Genomic DNA, 26,157 nt, shown 5'->3' with positions numbered 1-26,157 from the left:
GACTGGATAAGGAAAATATGGTATATATACACAGTGGAATATTACTCAGCCATAAAAAGAATGAAATTCTGCCATTTGCAGCAACATGGATGAGCTTGGAGACAATTATGTTAAGTGAAATAAGCCAAGCACAGAAAGAGAAATAGCACATGTCCTCACTCATAAATGTGTGCTAAAAAAGGAAGGAAGGAAGGAAGGAAGGAAGGAAGGAAGGAAGGAAGGAAGGAAGGAAGGAAGGAAGGAAGGAAGGAAGGAAGGAAGGAAGGAAGGAAGGAAGGAAGGAGAAAGAGAAAGACAGGAAGGAAGGGAAAAAAGAAAGGAACAATCACAATAATATGTTGAACTTTGAAAAGGAGAGAATAGAACTGTGGTTACTAGAGGGGAGAAGGGGGTTAGCGAAAAATTGGTTAAGGATCACAAAGAATAATCATGCTTTGTAATGACGAATATACTAATTGTCCTGATTTGATCATCACATACTGTACACAGGTATTGATCTTCACCTCTGTACACCCCAGATATGTACAGTCAATTATGTTTCAATAAAAATAATACATATTCATTGAACGAACAAATGAGTAAACAACCTCATTTATCCTTCAAGGCTCTACAACTTTCACCTCCCTGTTACTCTCCTCTATGAGCTACAATAGATCAAATTGCCTTATTTTCTGAGCTCTATACATACATAGCTATACCAAAACAAAAAGCCTTACCAAAAACAAAACAAAACAAAAAAAGAAGGAGCCAATCATATAAGAGCATCCTGCTGATTATGTTTATACAAAGTTCAAAAACAGGCAAAACTGATCTTCAGTGACAAAAGTCAAGGTAGTGCTTACATTTGTGGAGTGAGGCAATCAGGAATGAGAAAAGTCATGGAAAGGGCTTCTGGGATACTGGTGATATTCTATATCCTGATCAAGTTAGTGGTTACAGAGGTGTAGTCACTTTCTAAAAATTGATTGAGCTGTATACTCATTATTTGTGCATATTTCCATATATATGTTATTGCAATTAATTATTTTTAAAGCAGAAATTGAAACATTTTTTAAAAGAGAGAAGTGGTATGCAGGATTTCAGAAGCACCTTGTAAATTGAATGGCCACATTTTAGTCAAAGACTTCAGACTAAGCTACATTGCCTGAAGCCTTGTCCTACCAAAACAGACACTGAAGGAAGTAGAGATAAGAAACTGCATTAGAGTCAAAAGTAGCATTTAACGGGGCACTGGCTTATTCCACAGAGAGTAACAAAAAAAAATTGTTCTCCTAAGCTGATATGAGGGATAAATAGTATCACAGGCATTCTGCTCTCAGTAGCCGACTCCACAGACAAAGCTGACAGATTTACAATGGAGAACTGAATCCTCTGATCAAAAACCATGTGCTCTGTTTGGAGCTTGATGTCCTACAGTATACACTGAAACCCTTAAATCAACAGGTTTGTGGCATTTATGGTGAAGCCCTCTGACAGGTCTGCTTCATCAAACAAGCCTTGTCTTGAATCTGAGCTCAGCTAAAAGCGAGGCTATCAAAGACAAGCATTTACTAACATAAGAGGAAAAATGCTCCATTTCTGCTCAAATACTTAATGGAACTCTTTCTATGCTTTTGGGGTAAAGAAAGGAATGGCATAAATGTATAGAGATGTACATAATCTTTAAGACCTATCAATACTGGAAAAGACTTATTTATTCAATGACTTCATACCTCCTGCTAATGTTACAATAGTAGAATTCTCAGTGTTTGTCTGGGGTGGATCTGAATGGCTCACGCAAAACCACTTTCTTGAGGGACAATCATCAGAATACTCTATATATCCATTAAATATGGATGCTCTATAATAGTGTCTCTTAAAAAACCATTTTGACTAAAAGCCATGGCTAAAAATTAGTTCACATGCCCACACACATTTCATAACATGGCTCAGCGAACACACACATACACGCACCCACAGTACAAAATTCCATGAAATACTCACTCTTCCTAGGTATTACATAATAGGACAGAGCCAAGTCTATTTTATGCTCTTTAATATTTCCTTTCTTACTAATGTTGAGCATGACTAACTAAATTGATTTACGACTCTCTAATTGGTGGCAATCGAAAATTTGAAAAAGAAATCTAAAAGGAATCAGAATTTTTTTAAATTTTAACTTTTCAATATAGATTGTAATTGATTTTCATGTCTCTTTATCCATTCCTCTTTCCTCCCTCCCTTTCTTTCCTCCCCATCCCCCCAACTACATATCTGTTCACTTGTCTTAACAAGTTCAAGGAACTGTTGTGATTGTTATGTCTTCTTCCCCCTCCCCACCATTTGTTTGTTTGTTTGTTTGTTTTTAGCTCCCACAAATAAGTGAGAACATGCAGTATTTCTCTTTCTGTGCCTGACTTGTTTCACTTAATGTAATTTTCTCTAAGTCTATCCATGTTGTTGTGAATGGTAGCATTTCATTCTTTTTTATAGCAGAGTAGTATTCCATTGTGTAGATATACCACAGTTTCCTTATCCACTCATCTGATGATGGACAAAGGCACCAAGTCTACACACTGGGGAGGAGACTACCTTTTCAGTGAATGGTGCTTGGAAAACTGGATATTCATATGCAGGAGAATGAAACTAGACCCGTACCTCTCACCATATACACAAACCAACTCAAAATGGATTAAAGAATTAAATGTACATCCTGAAATAAAACTCCTTAAGGAAAACATAGGGAAAACACTCCGGGAAGTCAGAGTGGGTACAGACTTCATGAATATGACCCCAAAAGCACAGGCAACCAAAGGAAAAATAAACAAATGGGATTATATCAAACTAAAAAGCTTCTGTACAGCAAAAGAAACAATCAACAGAGTGAAAAGACAACCAACAGAGTGGGAGAAAATATTTGCAAAATATACCTCTGACAAAGAACATTTTTTTAAATGAATGAGGCAGAGTAACTTTTTATTTCACTGAATCTCCAAATTTAGTGAGCATGAGAATCCTACAGGGTACATATTGAAAGTGCAGATTCCAGGGGGTCCTAATCCCATAGGTTATGATTCGATAGATCTGGAAGGGGGCCTAGGATCTGAATTTTTATCAAGTATCCAGACAATGCCAATGCAGGTACACTGAAGATGACAGTTTGATAAACACATCGTTAATCCCATCCCTTCATTTTCAGATGAGTGAACTGAGGCCCAGAAAAGGAAAATGATTTGCAGAAGGACACAGAGTATTTGGTAAGAGTCTGGAGCAAGAAGAATTTACTCAAATATCCATTTAAGCAGAAATACAAGATAACTAAATTTTCTGATACATTAAATGTGATCTGAAGTCAGATACAATGAATTTTTGAGTGCCCACTGCTCTGGAATATTTTTGTCACTGAACCCCTCTATTAGGGAGGGAAGTTTATAATAGCATGACTTTAGCTTTTAATTTCCTGACCAAGAATCTTTTTAAAACCATATTTTGCTTTACTTTCTAAATATGTTATTTAGTATGACTAGGAAAGTTATTGAGAAAACAAACCGTAAATCTGAGACTTAATAAGGAGGTTTCCATTCAAAGAAAAAAAAAAAGAGCAAAAGTTAATTAAACTAGCGAGTTTTGACCAAATGTAATTAGAAGAAAATCCACATGTAAATTCTGAAATTTTTAACATAGTCTCTTTTGCTCACTTCAAGGGAAATATTTAATTCAGCATATTTATTTTAAACCTGATTTTCACCATCAGAACTGTGTAATTTTCTATGTAACTATATAATAGCCAAGTGCCTTCAAACCAAAATAGCAAGTGGTGTCCACATCAAACGGTACTCAATTGAAAATTGAATATGCTCTGAAAGTACTGTTCGGAAGGCAAGCAATTTTAGCAAGCTAGTCAAAAGTTTGCTTTCACTGCACCTGTTAGGGAACTTCAGGGTAGGAAATGTTACCCCTGTTTTATCCAATACAGTAGACATTTACTGGGCCCCTAAATTGTGGCTGGTCTAAACTGAATGTGCAGTAAGTGTAAAATGCACACTGGGTTGTGAAGACTCATGTGAAAAATAAAAGTAAAGTATCTCATTAATAGTTTTTGCATTGCTTATATTTTGGAATAGTAATGTTTTTTGATATATTGCATTAAATAAAATATTATGCCAACATAAATTTCACCCATTTCTTTTTACTTTCTTTTTTAATGTGGCTACCACAAAATTTAAAATTATATATGTTGCTGGTGTTATATCTCCACTGTACAGCACTGTGCTGAAGCAAAGACGAGGTGGGGTTTCATGCATCACAAATAAAAAAGAAATAGAGGATTTCATGAAAAGAGAAAAAAAACTTCTGTTGTCATTACTTGAAAATAAAAATCTACCGCACACTAAAATTAGATTCATTCAAATAAACATCTTCAAAGACACAAAGGAACTGCATGTGAAGGCTGAGCAATGTAATCCATCAATAAGCATTCTGGGTTTACAACATTACCCCACATGTCATCATCCAAACAAATCAAAGAAATCAATTAAAAGTGGTTACAGAGTGTGAAGTCATCCTCTAAGCCAACCATGAAGTTTCTGTCTCCCTGCAACTGCTCACTGACAGGCATATAATGTGCTCACTTGTATTTACTGCTTTAAAGCCATCTGCAGTTATTGTTGGCAGACACGGAGAGGTGAGTAATACCGAGACAACTGACATACAAAGTAGTGAATCAACAAGACTGATAACGTATCCACAATCCACTAGTAGGAACAAATATTGACAATGCTAAATGCCATAATACTCTATGCTGTCTGTGGGCATCGCACCCAGTAAATGTTGACTCATGAGGTGTGTCAAAAAAGTGCCCATTGACCTTGCCTGTTGGCCACTCCATGTTCAATGCACTTGCTGCATTATGCCCACCTATTTCCTCTACGAGACTAACAGCTCATTGCAGAAAGTGTGCGTAACTCATTCATTTCTATTGTAGTTTGTATTTTCATTTCTAAATAACAGAAACTACAAAATGGGGGTTTTACGGTCCATGTGCATGAACAGAGAAAACAAACAATGAATGATTTTTACCATCTGCTCAACCAGATTCTATAGAGACAGAGAGGGAGTCTGACAGGTAAAAAAAAAAAAAAAAAGCATACTACTTTCTGGCTTCCAAGTTCTGATCTCCCTCAGCTAAGGGTTCCAGAAGAGCAAGTCCGCTTTGGTACCCTGCTTGTTGCCCCATAACTATAGGGGCAAAGGGAACCTTCAACCCCCTTGAAGGTTCTCTGAAAAATCACCTGTTAAACACAGATTAATATGAAGAAAAGGTATAAAAATTTTTATTTGATCATAGTTTTACATGACATGGGAGCCTTCAAAATGAAGACCTCAAAGATAAAAAGGAAAATTGTCCATATATATGCTTAGGTTTTATGAAGCAGGCACAGCTATGTGGAAAGAAAAGTATGCTCTAATGCTAATAGACTGAATAGGAAAACCCAGCAAGGTCTGTCTCTTTAAATACTTTTTGGCCTCTCTGTGTAGCATTTATTCCTTTAGGGTATGGGGCAGGAAACCCTCTGGAATGGGCATCTTATGACCTACAATCAGACAAGGTAGGTTAGAGAATTTCTTTATGGTCAGCTCCAGGACAGAGAGGAAGGGGGAAAGATTAGAGTATATCTATGACATGCCTTGGGGAGGAGGGATTTTAGATTCTATGTCTTGCCTCAGGGGAGAATGAGGCTGAGAGACATGAAGTCAGGAAAAGGTCAGAGGAAAAGTTTGTTTTTGAGGATTTCACTTTAGGGTATCACTTTATGGGCCCAAACAAGCCCAAAGTCCTCTAAAGTCAGGCATCACTGGATATTAAGACTGTGATGGCCCTATACTCAGGTGGCAAGAGGATTGCCAAGAACTCTGGCCTTACATCCCATCCCCTGGGCTACCTCTGGGTGCCCCAGAATTTGATTTTATGGGCTCTGATCCTGTTACCTCTTCATCCTTGAACAAATCACTGCAGTCAAGGACATCTGATGTCCTCATTGGTTACTGTAAAAAAAAATTTGGGTCATATTCAAAAAAAAATGGGGAAATGGATGCCGGGCAGGTAAAAATTATGTGGCCACAGCCATTTCTGAACCCCCACATAAAAGATACTCCACTGATATTTATTTTCCAATGAGTGAATAAAGGTAAAATATGTTTTGTGATGTATTCCAAATGTAGGAATGATTTATCTAGTTCTAAATTACCAGAATGATAACTATATGCATTCATGTAACAAAGATTTATTGAGTGCCTATTATTGCCAGGGACTGTTATTCTAGCACCACAAATACAGCAGAGAAGAGCAAAGATACAGCTGATACTCAAGAGGGAAAGGCAGTGTATGAAGACAGTAAATAAGTGAGTCAGGTACTGAGGGATAAACAGCATGAAGAAAAATAAAATAGCATAAGGGGACAGGTGTTGGTGGGGGTGTCGGGGAAAAGTTTTCTGCAATGATGACATCTGCACAGAGAACTAAAGGAAGTGAAGGAACCAGGTGTCTATCGGGGAAAAGCATTCACAGTGCAAAGTCACTGAGGTGTGGGCATCTGGGGATGCTGTGGAGGCCAGAAGGGCTAGGGTGAATGATGAAAGAGACAGATGATTAGGTCCAAGGGACCAGATCCTAAAGGGCCTTGAAGGTCATGGTAAAGAATTTGGATTACATACTTTGCTCAATGGAAAGCCATTAGCTGGTGGAGAAGAGGACGGTGACATAATCTGGCTACTACTGTAAAATGAATAGACTACTGGGACACAGAGATAAAGGATAGTCATCAGACAGGAAGCTGCTATAGGAATCCAGCTGAGGGAAGAGAGTGGTTTAGACCACAGTAAAGGCAGTGGAGGGATAAGAAGTGGTCAGGATTGGGCATATTTTGTTGTTGTTGTTGTTCTTTTTTGTGACCAGTAAGGGGATCGGAACCCTTGGCTTGGTGCCGTCTGCACCATGCTCAGCCAGTGAGCGCACCAGCCATCCCTATATAGGATCCGAACCCGCGGCCTTGGCACTACCAGCGCTGCACTCTCCCGAGTGAGCCACGGGGTCAGCCCCAAAATTGGGCATATTTTGAACTGCCTGTGAACAATAAAATTTACATGGATTTGTGCATAATATCAACTGGCATTTACATGAGACGTCTTCAAAAAGTGCGTTGAAAGGTTCAGATTATCTCTTGGGCAAATTCAATCACCTACATTGCTTGCCTATCACATTAAAAAAATTAGTCTCATCACTTCCTTATTTGTGCTTCCATGGAGCCTTAAACAGACCTTAACTGTAATATTTTGTTGCACTGTCTTTATGAGTTTAAACTCATAATGCCATTACTCTTCCTCTCGCATTGGAATGATATCATTATTATGAACCATATCACCATTTTCGTATTACCATAGTCTATCATAATACTAAGGCACGTAGTAGGCTTGGAATAAATGTTTTAGATTAAAAAGATGGATGGTTGGATGGGTAGATGGAAGAAAGGACAAGTGGATGGATGGATAGAAGAAGGAATAGAGGGAAAAGAAAGAAGAAATGTCACATAGTTAGTTACTGACAGCTATAAATGCAAGCCCCAAAGAGCCATTGACTTTGCTTACCTGATAGATCTATAAAGAGACTGAGTAATTTAGAGGATACTGCATAAATACCAGTGTACTACTCACTGTTAGCTGATGGGTCTATTCAAGGAAGGAATGACAGAGATAGGTTAAGTGATTAGTTTAGCTGGTGAATTTCCCATGCATATGGGAGAATTAGGTTCCATGCCTTCCATCCCAATTAAAACACAGCTCCTTGCCTCTTCAAGCAGTGACTGTTTTAAAAGAAGCATATGTGTAAATGCCCCAACTATACGCAGGAGATAGGAAAATCTAGTATACCTTTACAAGGTTCTCGGGCAAGAGCATACATTCACAAAACACAAAGAACATCCCTAATTTTATTCCCAGAACTGCCCATTGCCCCCATTCTTACAGGTCAAGAAAATACAGAGGACATTTAATCTTGATCTTAGGTCAACTTCAAATCCAGGAATGGAATCTACATTTCTAATCTATATCCATGTGGTTAGGCCCCCTTCTTCATAAGAATGAAAGGGTAGATTTTATTATAAATATGTCTCTTTCTTTAGAGATCCAGTTTTCTCCAGTAGTCTGGGTTGGCATGTTGTGAAATTCAAAAGCAAATACACAACTTTTAAAACACTCCCACAGATGGTTTTTCTGCTGCCCTCCAATCCCACCTTGCCCCCATACCCCGTGTACCAATTTTACACAGTCTCAGCAGCTAAGTTCCTCAAAGGTAAATGTAGTATCTGAAATCATTACTCTTAATAACACTGAAATCAATAGCATAATACTGTGAAAGAAAAAAATAAACTTACATAAATGCATTTTTATTTAAAAAGCCAGTTTTTGATTGTGCTATATCAATGGTTCTTAGCTGAGGACAACTGAACCCCCCAGGAGACACTTGGTTATGGCTGGAGACATTTTTGGCTGACATGACTGGGGAAGGGGTACCCCTGGTATCTAAAGGGTAGAGGTCTGGGATGCTGGTAAACATCCTACAATGCACAGACATGCCCTTTGCCCAGAAAGAATTATCCATCCTAACACATCAATATATCTCCAGAAAGTTCCCCACGAGAAAGAGTTATTCATCCTAACATATCAATAGCCCCTGTTGAGAAGCCCTGTGCTAAATATAACAATTTCCTAAGCAATTTTAAATAGTGACTATCTAAAGAAATTTGCTTCTTCTCCTTGGACCCATTGTCTCACCTGCCCCATGAGGGGGGACAAGTAGTTGACCAGATGATTTAAGATGACCATAAACCTGAAAAGGGGAGGGACTTCCTATGTGCTGAACACCTGCTACTGAGTGAGCACTGTAGACATTTTCTATATTTGTTTTCTTTTGCTGCTTAATAAATTACCACAAATTTAGCAGCTAAAAACACCCAGTTACTAACTCTCAGTTGTGCCAGTCTGAAGCGTGGGCACAGTGTGACTGAGTTCTCTGTCAGGGTTTGCTAAGGTGAAAAATCAGGATGTTGGCCTGGCGGCATCCCTTTCAGAAAGCTCTGGGAAAGAAACTACCTCCAAGATCATTCAGGCTGTTGCAGAATTCAGTTTCTTCCAGTTGCAGGACTGAGGATCTATCCTTGCTGTCAGTCAGAGGCCACTCAGCCCAAGTTCCTTGTAACATGGCCCCTTCCATCTCCAGAGTCACAAGGGAGAACTTCTCACATGTTCTGCCTCTCTAGCTATGAACCTCTCTGACTTCTGTCTCAGACCTCTAGACCCAGATTTAAAGGGCTATGTAATCAGGTCAGAACTACCTAGAAAATCTAACTTAAGGTCAACCTATTTGGAGTCTTAATTATATCTGCAAAATCCCTTCCCAGCAGTACCTAGATTATCATTTGATTGAATAACTGGGAGAAGGTGTATGTACACCAGGGGCCAGGAATCTCAGAATTCTGCCTTCTACATTTTTTATACATTATCTCTCATTTAATTCTCACAGCAGCCCTTTGAAATTGCTTTTTTTGTTTGTTTGTTTTTTGGGTTTTTGTATCTGTTCTTCACAGAAAAGGAAACTAGATTCTCAGATAATTTGATAATTTCTCAAAGCTGGGTGAAGGGCACAGGGGAATTCTCTGTATTATTTTTGCAACTTCTTGTGCGTCTAAAATAATTTCAAAATAAAATGTTTTCCAAAAGAATGATTTCCCCAAAATCACATGCCTAGTAAGGGAAAGAGATGGGTTTCTAAAATTCCATGCATTTTAACATACCATCTTGCCATCTAAACTACTGCACAAGGTTTTTCTAAGGCAATTGCATCCCTAAAGCCCCTGACATTTATCTAGAGGAGGGGTTCTCAAACTTGGCTGTAAATTAGAACCCCTTGCGGAGTCTGAATGATACACATACCTTGGCCCCATCCTCGATATTTTGCTTTGCTTTGGCCTGGGATCTGAGCATGGGCATCTGTGATTTTTAACTCTCCCTGTGCTAAAGTCACTGTTCTAGACTTATTTGTTAGTCATAAATGACAGTGTTAAATATGTAATATTAAACAGAGATTAGCATTTGTTTCACACAAAGAAAACCTTTAACAAGAATGGAATTCATCCTTAATCAATATATTTAATGGGAAAGCAATGACTGCAGAAGCTGGAGATAAGGTGTAGAGATGTACATTAGCATATTTAAACAGTAAGAGTGTATTTAAGTAATATTCTCTTTCTATCACATCTCTAGACTACATAAAACAGATCCAGATTTAATAATCAAGGTAAAAAAAATTGTGTTCATTTCTTTTGAAAAAATGAACCACAGAAATTAATTTGGGGTAACTATTTGCCTCCTGGAAGTGGTTAATCATAAAAGAAGACAGGAATTGTAAAATCACAGGGTGAACCCACAAACACTAAAAAGTACTCTGCTGTAAGAGAACTCAGCAAATCAGCAGAGATAATCCCCTTTTACCAGCTTATCTCAATCCCTTTCAAGTGCCGTCTCTCAAGTAAGGGTGTGCACATAGTTGGCTTCTAGTAAATTAGTGATGTGCACTATATAATTTATATGAGAACACATGCCCCCTTGACTTGTAGTGGTAATAAGGGCAGATAAAATATTCCAAAGCTCAGCAGCATGAATAAGCAATCAAAAGAATTCCGCTGAAAATAAAATCTTTAGATACATCAAAAGCATCCCTTCAGGAGAGGTGAGTATGCTGCCCCAACAGAACACTCTCACCAGACTTGTATTATGGTATCTGAATGTATTCTGGCCCATAATTGGATAGAAAAACCGTGGGAACAGACTTGCATGGGAATTAACTTGACGCAACTGAAGAGGCACTCCTGGGTCTGTGGACAGAGATGTGTGTGAACTCCAAGCAAATATTTTTGGTCACAAAAGTCTTAATGTGCAGTGCTACCATTAGGCCTATTTATATTTGAACTTCAGAAATTAATCAGAACCATTTTCTCTTAAATTGTTTATTGCTGATGGTGGGAAACCATGCAATTTTACAAACACATATGCTCTGCTGGAGAGAACTATTCTAAGCCACTGTCTTCGGCTCTTGAAAAACAAGGATGAAATGAGTTCTTGGTAACTTTGCATGTTTATACAACCAAGGTGTTAGTGACAATGATATAGGGTGGCTAATGTCAATATCAGCAAGTAAATCTCTGGCCGTAGCTAATGTCCTGTATGTGTTTAACACCTCAGCTTTTCACAAAGTAGGTCTTTCTCCCTCTCCCTTTCTCTATCATAAAATATGGAAGTTCATGCAAGCACGAATAGCCACATGCATGCATGTTCTTTTCAGTAACAGCAAAAAACTGTAAATAGATCAAAAGTGAATACATATACAGCATTTACTATGAGAGATCTATCTGTGGCGAAAAGGAAAGAACTCCATGATATACATTATTTTTTAAGGAACCCCTTACCTACCAAAAAAGATGCTTCAGGAAAAGTGTTGGCTAATACAACTTATGTATATTTTAAACACACAATAGAAATAATAAGCTCCAGTTTCAGAAAGAGTTTTAAACGGGTAACTGGGAAGTCATTGGTTTACTGTACATGTTCGCAGATCTTCTTCTAGGCATTAATTCACATTTGAACACACAAAGAAAAATGTGGTTTAGTCTTGCTCGGACACAGAGATAATTCAATGTGGTCCTCTGAGGCTTACAGACAGGTGACAGAGAAGACAGAGCCCAGAGCCCCACACACTTCTTCTCAGGTATGTAGGTTACACTGTGGTGTTATTATTGAATAAGTCACAGGAGACACCAGGTATCCACAGAAATATGTGAATCATCTCTGGAACTCAGGAGGCCCTGCATACAAAAGGAAGACAAGCAGGAGCAAGAAGAACTAAAAAAAAAAAAAATGAGAGGGAAAGAGAACAGTGATGACATCATGGGAGAGGCTGCATCCAGCCCTGCTGAAAGTTAGCCAATCCTAGTATAAGGCAGAAGGCAGGAATGAAGGAAGGAAGCGAGGGTAAGAGGAAAGGGTGAATTAGAAAGATTATCCCAGAGCCAAAAAATACATATTTTTATGCTCAACATCGTTTGAGCTGGAGTTGTTGTACTTGCAACTGAAAGTCTTATGATAGATAAACATAGAACAATCTCTATGTTTTGATTTACAATAGCTGCCCCTGCCTCCTGCCCCATCAGCATACACACTGGCTAAAGCTAGTCTGTGCACTGATAGTCACACTTACGCGGTGTGATGCCTTCCTTAAAGCAAAAACAGTTCTCCAAAAGAGATTCAAGTTGTCCTCTGTTTCCACTGAGAAGGTTCTGATATGGGTTGCGTCCCCCAAGTTTTATGTATGAGTAGCTTGATCCCCACTGTGACTGTTAAGAGGGTGGCAAATCCTATTATGGTCATTGAAAGGTGGGGCCTTGAAGAGGTGATTACATTGTAGGACCATGTCATAGTGAATGGGATAATAATTGTGATCATGGGCATGGCTCTGAGGGCTTTAAAGGAAGAGTACATGAGAGTCTCTCTCTCTCTCTGCTGCCATGTAAGACCCCTGCATTGCTGTAAAGCCACCATTGAAGAAGAACTTCACCAGATGTGTTTCCTGGACTTTGGACTTCCCAGCCTCTGAAACTGTAAGCAATAAATTTTGTTTTCTTTATAAATTACCCAGTTCCATGTATTTTGTTACAAGCAACAGAAATGGACTAATACAGTTCTTTTCAGACATCTTTAGGGAAGCAATTCACAGGCATGGGTACCCATTGGAACCATTTGTGAAGCTTTTCTTTCCCTTATTAAACATGAACACCCAGGCCCTACCTAGGACCTACTGAATTTTCAGAGGTGAGGGCTAAACATATGTGTATTTTTTTCAAAGTGCCCAGGTTTTTTTGAAATGCCTGGCTAAAAAATTGCTGCTTTAAACCTTAAATACTGATAGGCCAACTGGCAGTTACGTATTATGAAGGCCTATCTCTGTGTCTAAGCTGAATCTTCATCTCCAGTTTTAATAAATAGTAAAGTATTTATTAAATAAATGTTAACTATTTATAGTTAAATAAATACAAACTATTAGTTTTATCTAGGTTAAAACTCTTTCCTGCCTATGGGTGATAAGAATTGGCATTAGACAATTTTGAAAACTCCTTTTTAGAAGGTCTGCCATAATGATAATTGTTACTATGTCATCACTATTAATATTATTACTACGTGCTAGGCACTGTCTTAAGCATGCTCTCAGAGTACTTTGCTTTCAATCAAGCATCCATAAAGCCCATGGGGAAGTAAATATCATTATCCTCATGTTACCAGTGATGAAATTAAGCACAGCGAGGGTAGATAATTTTGCCTGGGTTACATAGCTAGTAAAGGCAAGAGCTGGAACTTCAGAGTCTGGGCCCAAAGCCATTATGCTACACTGCTTTAATATGCAGTAATTGACCCAATTCATTATCTATCTGTTGATTCTTCTCTTTGATTCTTTCTTTCTCTCATTTTATTTCTTCATAATTGTTAAAGTAGTGGTTATTTTCCCCCACAAAATCTCCAAGCATTCTCACCAGGATGATTGCCAATGCCCAAGGTGCTCTTTTCCTGTTCTGACAAGCTTGAAAAGGTGTGGGGTTTTTGAGGGGGAGGAGGGGGGATGGTGGCTTCAATGGTCATTTCCTCCCCAGACTGTCTCCTAGTTTAAAGTCAAGAATAATCAAGCATGTAGCTCTCACTGGGTGCCAGACTAAGCCCTCACCACAAATCTTCACAGTGCTATGAGAGAGAGAGACGGCTACCATTTCCACTTTACAGATGAGAAAACCGAGATGCAGAGATATGCAGGAAGCCCAGTGCTCATTACAACACAGCTAGATGCCTTAGAAGGATTGGCCTTTGAGCCTCCCATGTGAGACCCCTCAGACTGGCCTTAGTCACCTTGGGGTCTAGCTTTCTGGCAAGACCCTGGGCTTTTTTTCTTTTTTAACTTTGGCTTGTAATTTTGATAAAAAGTGTTGTTATAAGCAAATAATTCTCTTCGTAAATCATGTCTGAAGAGGACATACAGGAGAGAAGCCAAAAAAAAAAAATCTTTTTGCCCTTGATGAGTTGAATAAGAGCCTAAGAAAACATCTCTGATTTGGGTCAGCCTGCATCAAAAACATGTAAATACAACCCAGCCTAATCCTTAATTTCACATGATCCTCTCAAGTGACCAAAACGTGCCAAGGGGATAGATGTAATTCAACAAACCCCTTCTAGCTAACAAGGTCCTCCAGAGCCTAGTTTCTTTCTGCCTGCCATGGACTAAGGTCATTTAACTTCAGCCCTTTTATGAATGGAAATCGGCTTTCTAAAGACTACTTGGCAGTCAGTGACCAACAACAGACAACTCAACGACTGAGCTTTCTGAGTCATAAAATACTTTTTAAAAAGGGAGATCAAAGCGTCCCTACCGCCTATTGAAATCCAATTGCTTCCAAAGCTCCTTGCAGGGACCCAGGCTCTCTGGAGAATGGGTCACTGCCATTGTAGTCTAAAAAGGCCACCACTAAAGAAAGATACAATGGGCGACATTAGGGCAGCCAGCCATGTAGGAGGAATGCCACTCACGGTTTAATTGTTGGGGACAAAGAAAAAAGAAATGAAAGGAAAACAAGTGACAAAATTGGATGGTGCATGAGGGACTGAGGCTAGACGGGATTCTCGTGGCAACCTTGATCCTTGTACATGTTCCACTCAGAGCCTCTGATGTGACACTGAAGTTGGATGGTAATCAGACACCAAGCAGAAGACCCAACAGGAACCTCAAAGCAGCCTACCACTCTTGCCAGCTGGGCCTGTGCAGAGGTTATTAATCAAAGGTAAACGCACTCATGCATTACAGGGCTGGGTAGAAATGCAGTATGAGCGACAGTTTTTGCATGTCTTTTCACTTGATCTTCACATGAATGATGGAGTTTTGTTTAGAGTTTGTTAAGCAAGGGGTATATAACCACAACTGGAACACATGGTCAGTAAATATATCAGGAACCAATAGAGCACAAATAATCTTAGACCTAGGAACTGCTCTTGAATGGTGAACTACACAATGCTGGCAGAAGATGCTGATGGAAGTATGGTTTAAAAAGAGGGGGAGTCATCAAATTAGTACAGAAATCACAATGCACATTAGCATATTAAAAGGTGTGTAACGTATTTCAGTAAAGATGTTTAAAGATGTTCCTTTAAACCTAACGTTTCCCTAACTTATCTGACCATGAACCCCTTTATTTCTAGAACATCTCTTCACAGTTAGAACTCGATACATAATACTAAATTTGGTACTTTTCTCACCAACACCCAGCTGCAAAGAGATGCTACTTGAAAAAAAAAATCCCATGACCAAACAAGTTAGGGAAACTCTAGGTTTAAACAGAGTTAAACAGATGTCTTTAATATAGGACATTTCTGACTTATTAATATGCTAATGTGCATGGTAAAGCTCCAAGAGGTTGTATTTGGTACTCATTTGACCAGCTCTTTTCTAAAACCAAACCCCATGAACTCCTTGTTCCAGAGCTCTGTTGAGTCACAGTTTGGTTCACAATAAAGTAGCAATTTACAGGTCTAAAAGTATTGCTCCATCTTCTCCCCAAAACTGCAAGCTCTGTGACTTGGTTCCAGCACCTATCTTGTTCATGGCTTTATCCACTGTTCTCTGAATGGTGCCTGACACAAGAGGCTGATAAATCATTGTTGAATATGTCCTTCCAGTAAGTTCCAAAAACACAAGCATTTCCACTGAGGTGTTCTAAAATATTAGGTATCATCAGAATCATTTGGAGAATTAAAAATATGCATGCCTGGGCCCAGCTTCTCTGAGCTTCTGTTGTGGGTAAAGGAATCCACACTTTCAGCACCTCAAATGAAGCTAATGTGTTTGATCACACTCCGAAAATCACTGTCCTATCAAAAAGGATCACTAAGGTAGAATATTTTTGAGCAGAAAAGTCTCTTAGATCTCCCAGTACCTAGGAAAATAGATATAGATTTGTTCTGACAGAAAACAAAATTAAGGAACACAGGTCAAAATCATAAGAAAGTTGGTTGTAGTTCAACAGCAAGATGAAGAGTCTCCCTCCAATGGCTCGCTGGATGTAATGACCTTCTCATCATGGTGGTAGTCAAGGAGAGACAAGATACAGTAGAAAGGACATACAGGGAATATAGGGGTTGGATTAGGTTAATCTGCAACTCTGAGATTCTAGGACAAAGGCTGTGAACCCAAATACCTTCATAGAGTGTAAGGCTGCCAGGTGTAGGAGGTGTGGTGATTTTTCTAAGTCACCTTTATAGAAGAATTCAAAATTTTAAAAGTAACCACCCCAAACATAATGATAGGCAGGATTCACTCAGGGAAGTTTGCAGCTCCATCTGTTTTATGAATTATTTCAAGTAACAACCTACTCAACTCCTGAATAAAGTGAGACCTGTTGGTTTGGAGGTGAGGTGCATTTTAAGAAAATATTGCAAATATTTTAAACATAGGTTAATTCTGAATTAAGGAAAATTCCCAGCCAGAAATATTCTAGCTGGAGTATGTATGCATGCATGCCTGCCCCCATGTGTGTGTTTCCCTATTATAACCCTTCCATCTTTTCTCACTTTCTTCTGAGTTTTCCCTAGCAGTCAATATAATGGCTAGCTTTCCTACCGGTACTTGTGCCAAGTTACTTAAAGGTGACTTATTACTATCCTCATACACATTGCATGCATTCCGGGAGATTGCTATCATATCTAAAGGAATCCTGATGCCAGTGGTCCAGCCCCACTCTTAGAGAAACAGTGGTATAGAAGCTTCACGTGAAGAAGTGTCATCTTCCAGTTCCTTCATCTCATGTCAGTCTCTGTATCAATGGAAGAAGAGTTGCCCATCTCTTCTGGCATGTTAAGTTTGATGAGTTCCTCCAACAAGCATGTTAGAGGCTTGTCTATCTCCTGAACTTCTGAATCATCCTCTATTCTGAATCCATCATTGTAGTTGCTAGTTAATTTTAGAGGAATTATGAAACTCCTGCTTGGCCAAAGAAGCTGAGCAATGTGTGCGGGTAGCTAGAAGAATGAAGAAATTCTTCTACCTGACTTGATTATTTCTCTTCCATCCCCATGTCTCGATGTCCCCGGTGAAGTGTCCCCTCAATGTGGTACCTCAAGTGATCTCATAGGACTATTTCTATCCGATAGTTTTTCATAAGCATTTCAAATGCATTGCTAGAGATTCAAAGCCATAATAACAAAGATGTGAAGGTGGCAAAGATGTTTTTTCTCAGAATTCTTGTTTCTATTCCCAGAGAAAGGAATAACCACCACAATCTAGGCTGAGAACATTTCTATTATTTCTCCTTCACGTATGATATAGATAGATCACAAAACAGGGTACACAAATGGCCAATAAGCTCAAGAAAGTGTACTTAACTTCATCAACCATCAGAACAATGTAAACTAAGCCCATAATGTGGTACCACTTCACATCCATCAATCAGGATGTCTAAAATAGGACAGGCGGACCGTATTGAGTACTGGTGAGGCTGTGGAGCAACTGTAACTCTTAAGCACTGGGGATGCGAGTGTGAATTACTACAACCTCTTGAAAAGCTGTTTGGCAGTACCTCCTGGAGCTGAACATACACATATCCTATGACCCAGCAACTTCACATTTAGGTATGTGTACAACAGAATGTGTCCATAAGCCCACCAAAAGGCATATACAAGAATGTTCAGCAGTATTCTTCATAAGAGCTCCAAACTGGAAACAATTTGTCAATCACCAATTACATGGAAACATTGTGGAATCTTCATACAGAGAAATACTTTATGATCCACTTATGTAAAATTTTGAAATAGTCAAAATTAAGCCATTAGAAGCTAGGATAGTGGTTACCTCTGGTGGGTAGTGATGAGGAAGGAGACAAGGGAATGGTCTTCTGGGGCTCTAATAAAATCCTGTTTGATCTGGCTGGTGGTTACATGAGTGTGAACATTGTGAATATTCATTAAGCTGTGCTCTTATAATTTTTGTATTTTTCTGTATATACGTTTTGTACATTTCTGTATTTATATCGTACTTCAACACAAAGTTACAAAAGTTAATACAAAGTAGTATCAGTTTCTTAGTTGTGGTTCTGACTTCTTGTTTTGTTTCTTATTGTTTTGTTGACTAGGGGAGTACGTGGCTGTGTTTTTGCAATTATTTGGTAAGGGTATGGAAGGGTTAACAGATAAGTGTGATTGTCTCTGGACCCCTTACCAAGTGGGCCCTGCCAGGGTCAATAAATTGAATAATCAGAGTCAGATTTCTAGAGATGGTAGTGATCTTAGAAAATCATCCTCCATGGTTCATAAGAACAAGCTGAGCCCTAGAGAAGTAACTAAGTATACATAGCTGGTTTGATGAAAAGTAGGGACTACCTGAGTTTCACAATCTCAGTTTATATCATTGTCATTCATAGGCAGATCTGATCGTCAATTACCTCTTTCACATCCATCACAAAGATGGAAATTTTTTACCTACCTTATTCTCATGTGTTAAGTGATAATTTGCTTCCTGTTCAAAAGTGAATTTCTTCCTTAGGAGATATAACCCAATATCTATTAATATAAGGCAGTTATTGACCAGATTTCCTATCATTCTTAGAGAATGGGATCCTGAGAGTACAGCTCTAGAGCAATTATTCCCTGCAAGGAACTGCTACTGCACTGTAAGAAGTCATTTAATCCCCACAGACCTGTGATGTAAACTCTCTTATTATTCCTATTTTAGAGATGAAGAAACTAAAGTATGAAGAGGTTAAGTAACTTGTCTAAGGTGCTGCGAATGAGTGCTGGTGTGAGAATTAGGACCTGGGCAGACTGCCTTTAACCACTGTTATGTGGAATAAGATAGTTATAAGCCATTGTGGTGGGGTATCTTTAGGTATACTATTCTAGTATAATAGACAGAAGAGAGAAAAATATGAGGGTGAGGATGTGATGCCAAGAGCAGGAAATCCACAACAACAAAAAAAACAAACAAAAAAGAAGATATATTCATGTGTGTGCACACACACATATGTGTGTATCTGTGGTATAATACACAGGTCATTAGTGAGCCATAATCATCATTTCAATGGATCAAACTTGGTTGGGAATTGTTAAATCTTTGCTTCACTCTATACTTAAAAATAGACGAAAGAATTTTGTGACTGTGGTTGTCATAAAAGGTTTTAGCTAAATTCCAAGCCACAGCTAGAAAAAAAAAATGTTAAAAAAATAAAGTTTCAACAAGCAAAGAACATGGGCAGCATCCTCATTCCCACACACTTAAACCACCCCTCTCACTTTATGCCATGATGCAGCGTGTACATTACTAACTACAACCCCAACTGGGCTTTCTCGCATTCTCCTTCTATCCATGCCAGAGCATGATCACCATGTTTCTCAACACACACAAGCTGTTCTGTCAGGTCAAAACACTTCTCAATTGCAAAGCAGAATGAAATCAACCCAGAACACCATTTACTACCTCAAATATTTGATTGAATCCTGAGAGAAGTATCATTTACACCAATATTTTTGGCCTGATGCTCTACAGATGAGGATTACATAGAGAGGATATAACCCTTGTCCCAAATGCTTTTAAGAGTTCTGCTCCCTGGATGCCACACTTCATCCTGCCAGCTCTCAAACACACCATGTCACTTTCTGAAAGGATGTCTTACGTGAGCAAAACAACACCAACAGATAAGTTAAAAGAAAACAAAAGGCCTCCCTTCAGTAAAATGAAGATTGGGCTTACCAGGGCTGCTGAACAGAATTGTGCATTGCAATACAGTTGTCCCCATTTCAAAGCAATGTAGACGCATGCAGCTTGTTAGATTTATAGAATGCCTGGTCTCCCAAGACTTTACAAAGCGAATGGCATCCATCAAGTTAATTTCCTCGGGGATCATCTCAAACATGGTGAATGAAAAGGCCCAGACCATTAAACATCAAAAGAATGTTCTAAATGGTAATTAAAATTCTATTATATTTTCTTTTTCTGGGAGCAGATTAGACTAATTCAATTGAGAATATTATAAGTAACAAAGCTGACAGTGCAAATGTGTGGAGTTGGCTGGAAGAGCACTTAATATTGCAGACATCTGTTCATTCAAGTTACACAAAACAGGAAAGAGGGAGTTCGACTCAGACTGAGGCGCACTTACCAAGCCGGTACACGTAGACACAGCAACAGAGGAGGAATTGTCATTTCTGATAAATCCCTGATAGAAACATTGCTGCACCTCGGGTTCCCGAGTCTCTGAAGCACCATCTTTTCCAAGTACCTGGACAATAAAGTGACTGCTCAAGATCGCTGAGGGCTGAAGTTCTAAGTGCAGCTCCTGTCCAAATGCTGAAAATCGGTAGTGTAGGGAGCTCCTGGCACTCTGCGCCGATCGCTTTTTCCTGCCATTGTGCAAAATGTCGTGCGAAATATATGACCCACCAGAGTCCACTTCTACTGGCGTGACAAAGACGTAATCTGCAATAGGAAAAGTTGAGCTGTCAGCACCCAGAGCCCACAATGCCACATGGTCACTTTCCAACAGGCCGGCAAAGAGCAGTGTAGAGCTCAAAGATACCTTTTTTCCCTATTGCCATACACCTAAATCAAACATAATTCAGAGTAGCTCATAAAGAGGGGGACCCTGTGGTCTCCGCAATTAGTGCTGCCACAGTAATTCCATCAAAAACTAAAAGCCAAGCACAACCTTAATGAATTTCAAAGACGTGGAAAACATCACATCCTTTGTGGTCTGGAGAGATATGGACAAACTTTGTATTTATTAGCCATGGAACCATCCATATGTAAAATATGACTTTTTTGGAGACAAAAATTAATAAATATAAAACCACAAAAGCAAATAAGTGGGAACTGTTCTTCGAGGAGATTAATATCTCTGTGATTACACTGAATTGGGAACATGTCTTTGGCAGAGTTTAAATTTCAAATGAAAACTCGCAGTGTTGGGTAACTTCAGATAATATATCTCAGGTCATTAACAAGCAACAGCAGTTTCATATTTCCAATACCACTTATGCATGATAATAAAACTCCAGCACTTCTATCACCATTAGCGTTTTACTATAAGCTTTCACAAGGATGATCCCATTTAATTGAAAGCATAAAATATAGCATATGCATAAAAATGCCTCAAAATCGTCAGAACCTTCCCATACAGTCTGATGTGTAAAATTGCTCAGACATGTTGGTGGGGGAGTGTCAGATCAGGGGACACCTGGAAAGGCACGTTTAAAAATACCTTCATCATTGCTCCCTAGAGCAGCACTAATTGCTGCATGTTCTAGAGAATAGGAGGAGCTAAAGAAAACAATTTGCTGTTTGAAAAGCAAAGCCAACACACTGTTTTCTTTCACACAACATTGAAACTGAAAAGCACCATCCCACAAAATGATTTGGAATATGCCCTCTATGTATTAAAAGAACACTCTGCATTTCCAGTTTTGAGGTACAGAATGGGAAATAATCTGGAAAGTGTTTATTAAGATTTTCAATAAGAGGCATCTTTGAGTCACTTGGGTCCTTGGTTACTGGGGGAGAAAAAGGAAGAGGAATTTCCCTTTTCCCCAAACAGTCAACAATAACAGCAGAAAAAAAGAATGAATGAATAGAAGCCCTGTAGCTAGCATGGATCAATGAGTGATGTTCTAATTAGGCTCTCGTTTGCAAAAAACAAACAAACAAAAAAAACCCAATATGACAATAACTTTTAAGTGGTTTCTGGATATAAACCCTCTGTGACTCCTGTATTGCCTGGGCAGCTCTCAGTCTTTCATTCTTTTAATGTCCTCCCCCATTTTCTCCTTGATTCTCTCCTTTGTCTAGAACTGCTATATAATTGACATCCATATTTAAAAAATAATTGAGAAATAACATGTTTCCCTTCTCTTCACCTTAAAAACCTGAGCAGGACATATAATATTTCCTTTCTCTTAAAAAATCTCTCATATGTTGCTTTACAGGTATGTGGTTCTTGATTTAGTGCAAGCTTTTCTTAGAGAAAACCCACCTCCTCCCTCTACTAAACTAAAATTTAACTATGAAAACCACCCCTGATATATGCTCCGGACAGTTTCTACAGTAAGCTGTTTCTTACCTCCTTTCCAAAATCATCTGAAACTCTACCTGCTCTTAGTTGGGAGGCCATTCCGGAGCCTCATCCAGACAGACTTCTATGGAATCAGCCGACAACCCCCACACACCTGCTACTAGTCTGTTTCCAAGGGGAGAATAAGCAGGCTGTTGGCTACAGTCCGTCCTTGATGGGAGGAGGGAACAGTCAGAGCCCCCTGTACAGAGTGATCTGATTGATAAATTCAGGAGCTGAATACAGATAAGGTCCTAACAGGTGGTGGCTGGGACAGAAGGGACCTCTAGCCATTTAATCCTGAAAGAACCATGCGAGGAGGTTGGGGGGGTTAGAAACTGCAGCCTCTCTGGTTAGATAAAAGGTGAATTTCTCAAGAGCTAATATCTGGGTGTCTCTTGTCCCCTTATTCACCCACTCCCTGGCAGGCAGCCCTTCTCCGTGACTCCATATCCCCCAGTCTCCCATATGAAAAGTCATTCTTGTCCCCTGACAAGAGGAGATAACCCTGCAAAGCTAAAAATTCTAGAATCCCAAGGAATCCAGGTTGGACAGCAAGGTTTTGCTAGACACCTGGGTCAGGAATCAGCTGTTCTGTAGCTGGTGGGAACCAGTGAAAAGAAGAATTCTGGGTGCCATTGGAGTGAATAAATATCAGAAGTGAAGGGTGTTCTGAAAGTCTGTGGCTGGGGAACCTCAGGAGAGATAGATAAGGGACTCAAACCACGTACTTTCCTCTCTCTAAAAGCAGTCACCATGACCAAGGGACGCAAAATGGAGAGAAGAAAGGAAGAGAAGTGGAGAAGGAAATGAGAAGGAAAGACGGTGGGAGGAAAGGGCTCGTGAACTAGCTCCTGGGGGCTTTGCCACGGAGGAAGGAGCCTTTTGACTATTAATCCCCTAGTCGGTGTCCACTTCCATCTACTTTCTCACCGCAGTTAAGATTATTCTCTCTTAACACGCCATCTGTGAAGGAGGGAAAGTATTTTCTCATTTATGTGATTTGCAGCTTGAGGCAGTGACTCTTCCTGTGAGTTCAGAGTCCCTGCCACACTCCCCCTCTCCAAACAGGAACCATTTCCAGGACAGCAGAGCACACCTGCTGGGTCAGGGGGTGCGCTTCTCTGACTTTCCTCTCTTTGGGGGAAGTTAGGCACGAAAGGCCTGGAAAGGCTCTTCTTGGGGGCAGGGGTGGGGGCACATACGAACCATCGTTTAATCCGCTGCCGCCGCTGCTGTCACTGGCTAAGGCCGCGGCGACGGATACGCAGCAGAGGCAGCACAGCTGGAGCGCCTGCAAGAGAAAAGGTGACATCGCGTGAGGGGCGCGGCGGGGCTGGCGCCGGGCGCCCCCGCCTCCCGCTCTCGGCGCGCCCCTCGGCGGCACCTGCCTTGGCCACGCGCCCCAGTCCCGCCGGGCCCCACGGCGGGCCCGAACCGGCGGCCGGGAGGGCGCACGCGAGCAGGAGGGCGCACTCCATGGTCAGGGGCGGGCGCGGCGGCTGCGGGCGGCCGGACGCGGCGGGCGGAGCGCTCGGGCGGCTCGCATTCTCCCCGCGGCCCCGGAGCGCGGCGCCCCAGGTGCGGCGCCAGGTGGGAGCCGCCGCCGCCGCCGCTCACATCGCAGGGCGGGCGCGCCGGGGCCTCCCCTCCCCGGGCCGCCCTCGCGCCCTCCCTGCTGCCGGCGCGGGTCTGCGGAGCTGCCGCCTGCGGCACCTCGGGAGACCCGGGGAGCTCCCCGGGCCCGGGCTGGAGCGCCAGCGGCTGGGGGACTCTGTCGGTGCCTGCCCGCCCGCCCGCCCGTCTGTGCGTCTGTCTGTGTCGGTGTCGGTGCGAGCGTCTGAGGCTCGGGGAAGCAGCGCCAGCTGGCCGTCCCGGCGCGCCGGAGCCGAGCGCCCGCCTCTCCACCGAGCGGTGATTGGCGACCAGCGGCTCCCGGGCTCGTCCGAGCCCCCGGGCTGGTGCAAGGGCGTGGGATTCCGGGCTCGGGCTCCGAGGGAGGGGGCGAAGGGGGCGGGGAGGCCGGGTGGGAGTGAGGGGAGGGAGGGAGCGAGCGCCGGGAGAGGGAGGGGAGCGCCCGGGGCCAGGCTTGGAAAACGTGATTTAAGCGCACCGAGAGATGAGCGGGAAGGGGGAGGCTCAGGTACGCGGCGCGACTGCCCTCGCTGCCCCTGCAGGTTCCTCACTCACGAGCGTGCTGGCGAGAGAGCCGAGCTGCTTAGCGTCCTCAGCACCTCCTAAGTGCCGGGAGCTACCCCTGGCTTTATCTCTTTTGCCTCAGGCCCTGTCCTTCAGAGGTGGGAACTTGTCACACCTGGATGAAGATGAGGGAACGGAGGCTCAGATGCGCTCCTGATAACCTACCTACCCAAGGGGTCATCGCGGTAACTGGCAAATCTAGGGCAGCCTGGACGTCTAGAACAATGAGCCTGTCACTGTCTGTGGCGCGGGGAAACCCATGGCCGGCGGTGGCCACGCTCTTCTCCCGGATCTCTGTCTCTTCTCCAAGTGACCATGCCTCCAGCTCTTCAAGACCGCGTCCTGGCCCCAGATACCCAAACCTTCAGCCATGACAAAGGTGCTGGCCATCACCACGCATGTGCGTCCAGTTTTCAGTGTGCCTGTTCCTCAAGACATTTGCTTGATCCGTTGATCACAACTGTTTGCAGGGATGAACAAAATGTATTTCTCACAGGCCAGTGGGAAAGACCTTCATTGGATAACTCAATGGTAATAGAACCAAAATGATCAAAAATGAGGGTACTTTTTAAAGTTCGTGGAAATCTTTCCACTAACTTTTTGAAGTACCCTCCTATATAAAGGAGAAGCATAGTCTCCTAAATTAGAAAGATAACAGGAGAAACTAACTTAGATGGGAGGGGAGATAAGAGAGTGTGTGTGTGTGTGTGTGTGTGTGTGTGTGTGTGTGTGCGTGTGTGTGTGTGTGTGTGTGTTTATCTCCAAAAGAAAGAAAAAACAGTATGGGTCATTGCTGAGTGTGCATATGGATTGTAGGTGCTGAGGCAGGGCCGGAGAGGAGTTAAGCAGCTGTTGCTAGCATCAAAGAGAACTGTGACAGTGTCTTGGACCAGGGTGGTGCCTGGAGGTGGGCATATTACCCTGCTCAGTGCTACGGGTACCAAGATGGTTAAAATGAAGTCCATGTCAAGCTTAGAGTAAGTGACAGCTCCACATGCATAGTCTGTTTCATCGAACAGCAGTGAAGAGGTGAGACAGTAAAAGCAGAGAAGGTGGCACAACACTTGCCTGGGGGCATGAGGCAAGGTCTCACAGTTAAACTAGTCACTTGGGTTTCCCTCAGTGATCTGTTTAAGCTCTTGTGGCCTCCTGTTTTATAATATATAAAATAGGAATCAACACAATACATCAAAAGGATCCTCTGAATTATGACCTTTATGTTGATAGCACATAACATCCACTCTCTTTACATTTTTCAAGAATACAATCTATCCTCATTAACTATAGTTGCCTTGCTGTACAATTGGTCTCTTGAAATTCATTCCTCCTATCTAACTGTAATTATAATCTAACTGTGTCCTCTGACCAAGTTAGCCCCATCTCCCTCCCCCCAGCCACCCCGGCTTCTGAGTGAGATAATGTATTTGTTAATTAGCTAGATAAACCATTCCACAATGTATAAAACTTCAAAACATCATGTGATATGATTAAAAACATACAATGTTGTCAGTCCATTTAAAAATAAAATTTAGCTTAAAAGAAAGGACATCCTGAGGATTAAGTGAATATATTTTTTCAAGCACTTTATAAGTGGGCTTTAAAAGTGAGAACAGATGATACCGTATTTCTGTTACTTTATATATCCTATGTCAACCTTTAATGTGCTTCAAAATCACCTGTGATTGGGGCCAGCCGCAGGTTCGGATCCTATATAGGGATGGCCGGTGTGCTCACTGGCTGAGCGTGG

General features: G+C 41.2%; 1 protein-coding gene across 2 annotated transcripts in view; it reads right to left on the bottom strand.

Moving 5' to 3' along the window:
• ADAMTS18 (ADAM metallopeptidase with thrombospondin type 1 motif 18) overlaps positions 1 to 23,692 on the bottom strand; it is a 138,647-nt gene extending 114,955 nt beyond the window's left edge. For both annotated transcript variants that reach the window (XM_063111914.1, XM_063111915.1), the window contains exons 1-3: positions 23,603 to 23,692; positions 23,421 to 23,505; positions 20,268 to 20,584 (exon numbers count right to left, since the gene is read on the bottom strand). In XM_063111914.1, coding sequence (XP_062967984.1) covers positions 20,268 to 20,584; positions 23,421 to 23,505; positions 23,603 to 23,692 — 492 coding nt within the window. The remainder of the gene's footprint in view (positions 1 to 20,267; positions 20,585 to 23,420; positions 23,506 to 23,602) is intronic.
• Positions 23,693 to 26,157: the final 2,465 nt, after the last annotated feature.

Source organism: Cynocephalus volans, chromosome 10 (assembly GCF_027409185.1).
Source record: "Cynocephalus volans isolate mCynVol1 chromosome 10, mCynVol1.pri, whole genome shotgun sequence".
NCBI classification, from domain to species: domain Eukaryota; kingdom Metazoa; phylum Chordata; class Mammalia; order Dermoptera; family Cynocephalidae; genus Cynocephalus; species Cynocephalus volans.
The sequence above is the reverse complement of the archived record's forward strand: the minus strand, read 5'-3'. Positions and strand labels throughout refer to the sequence as shown.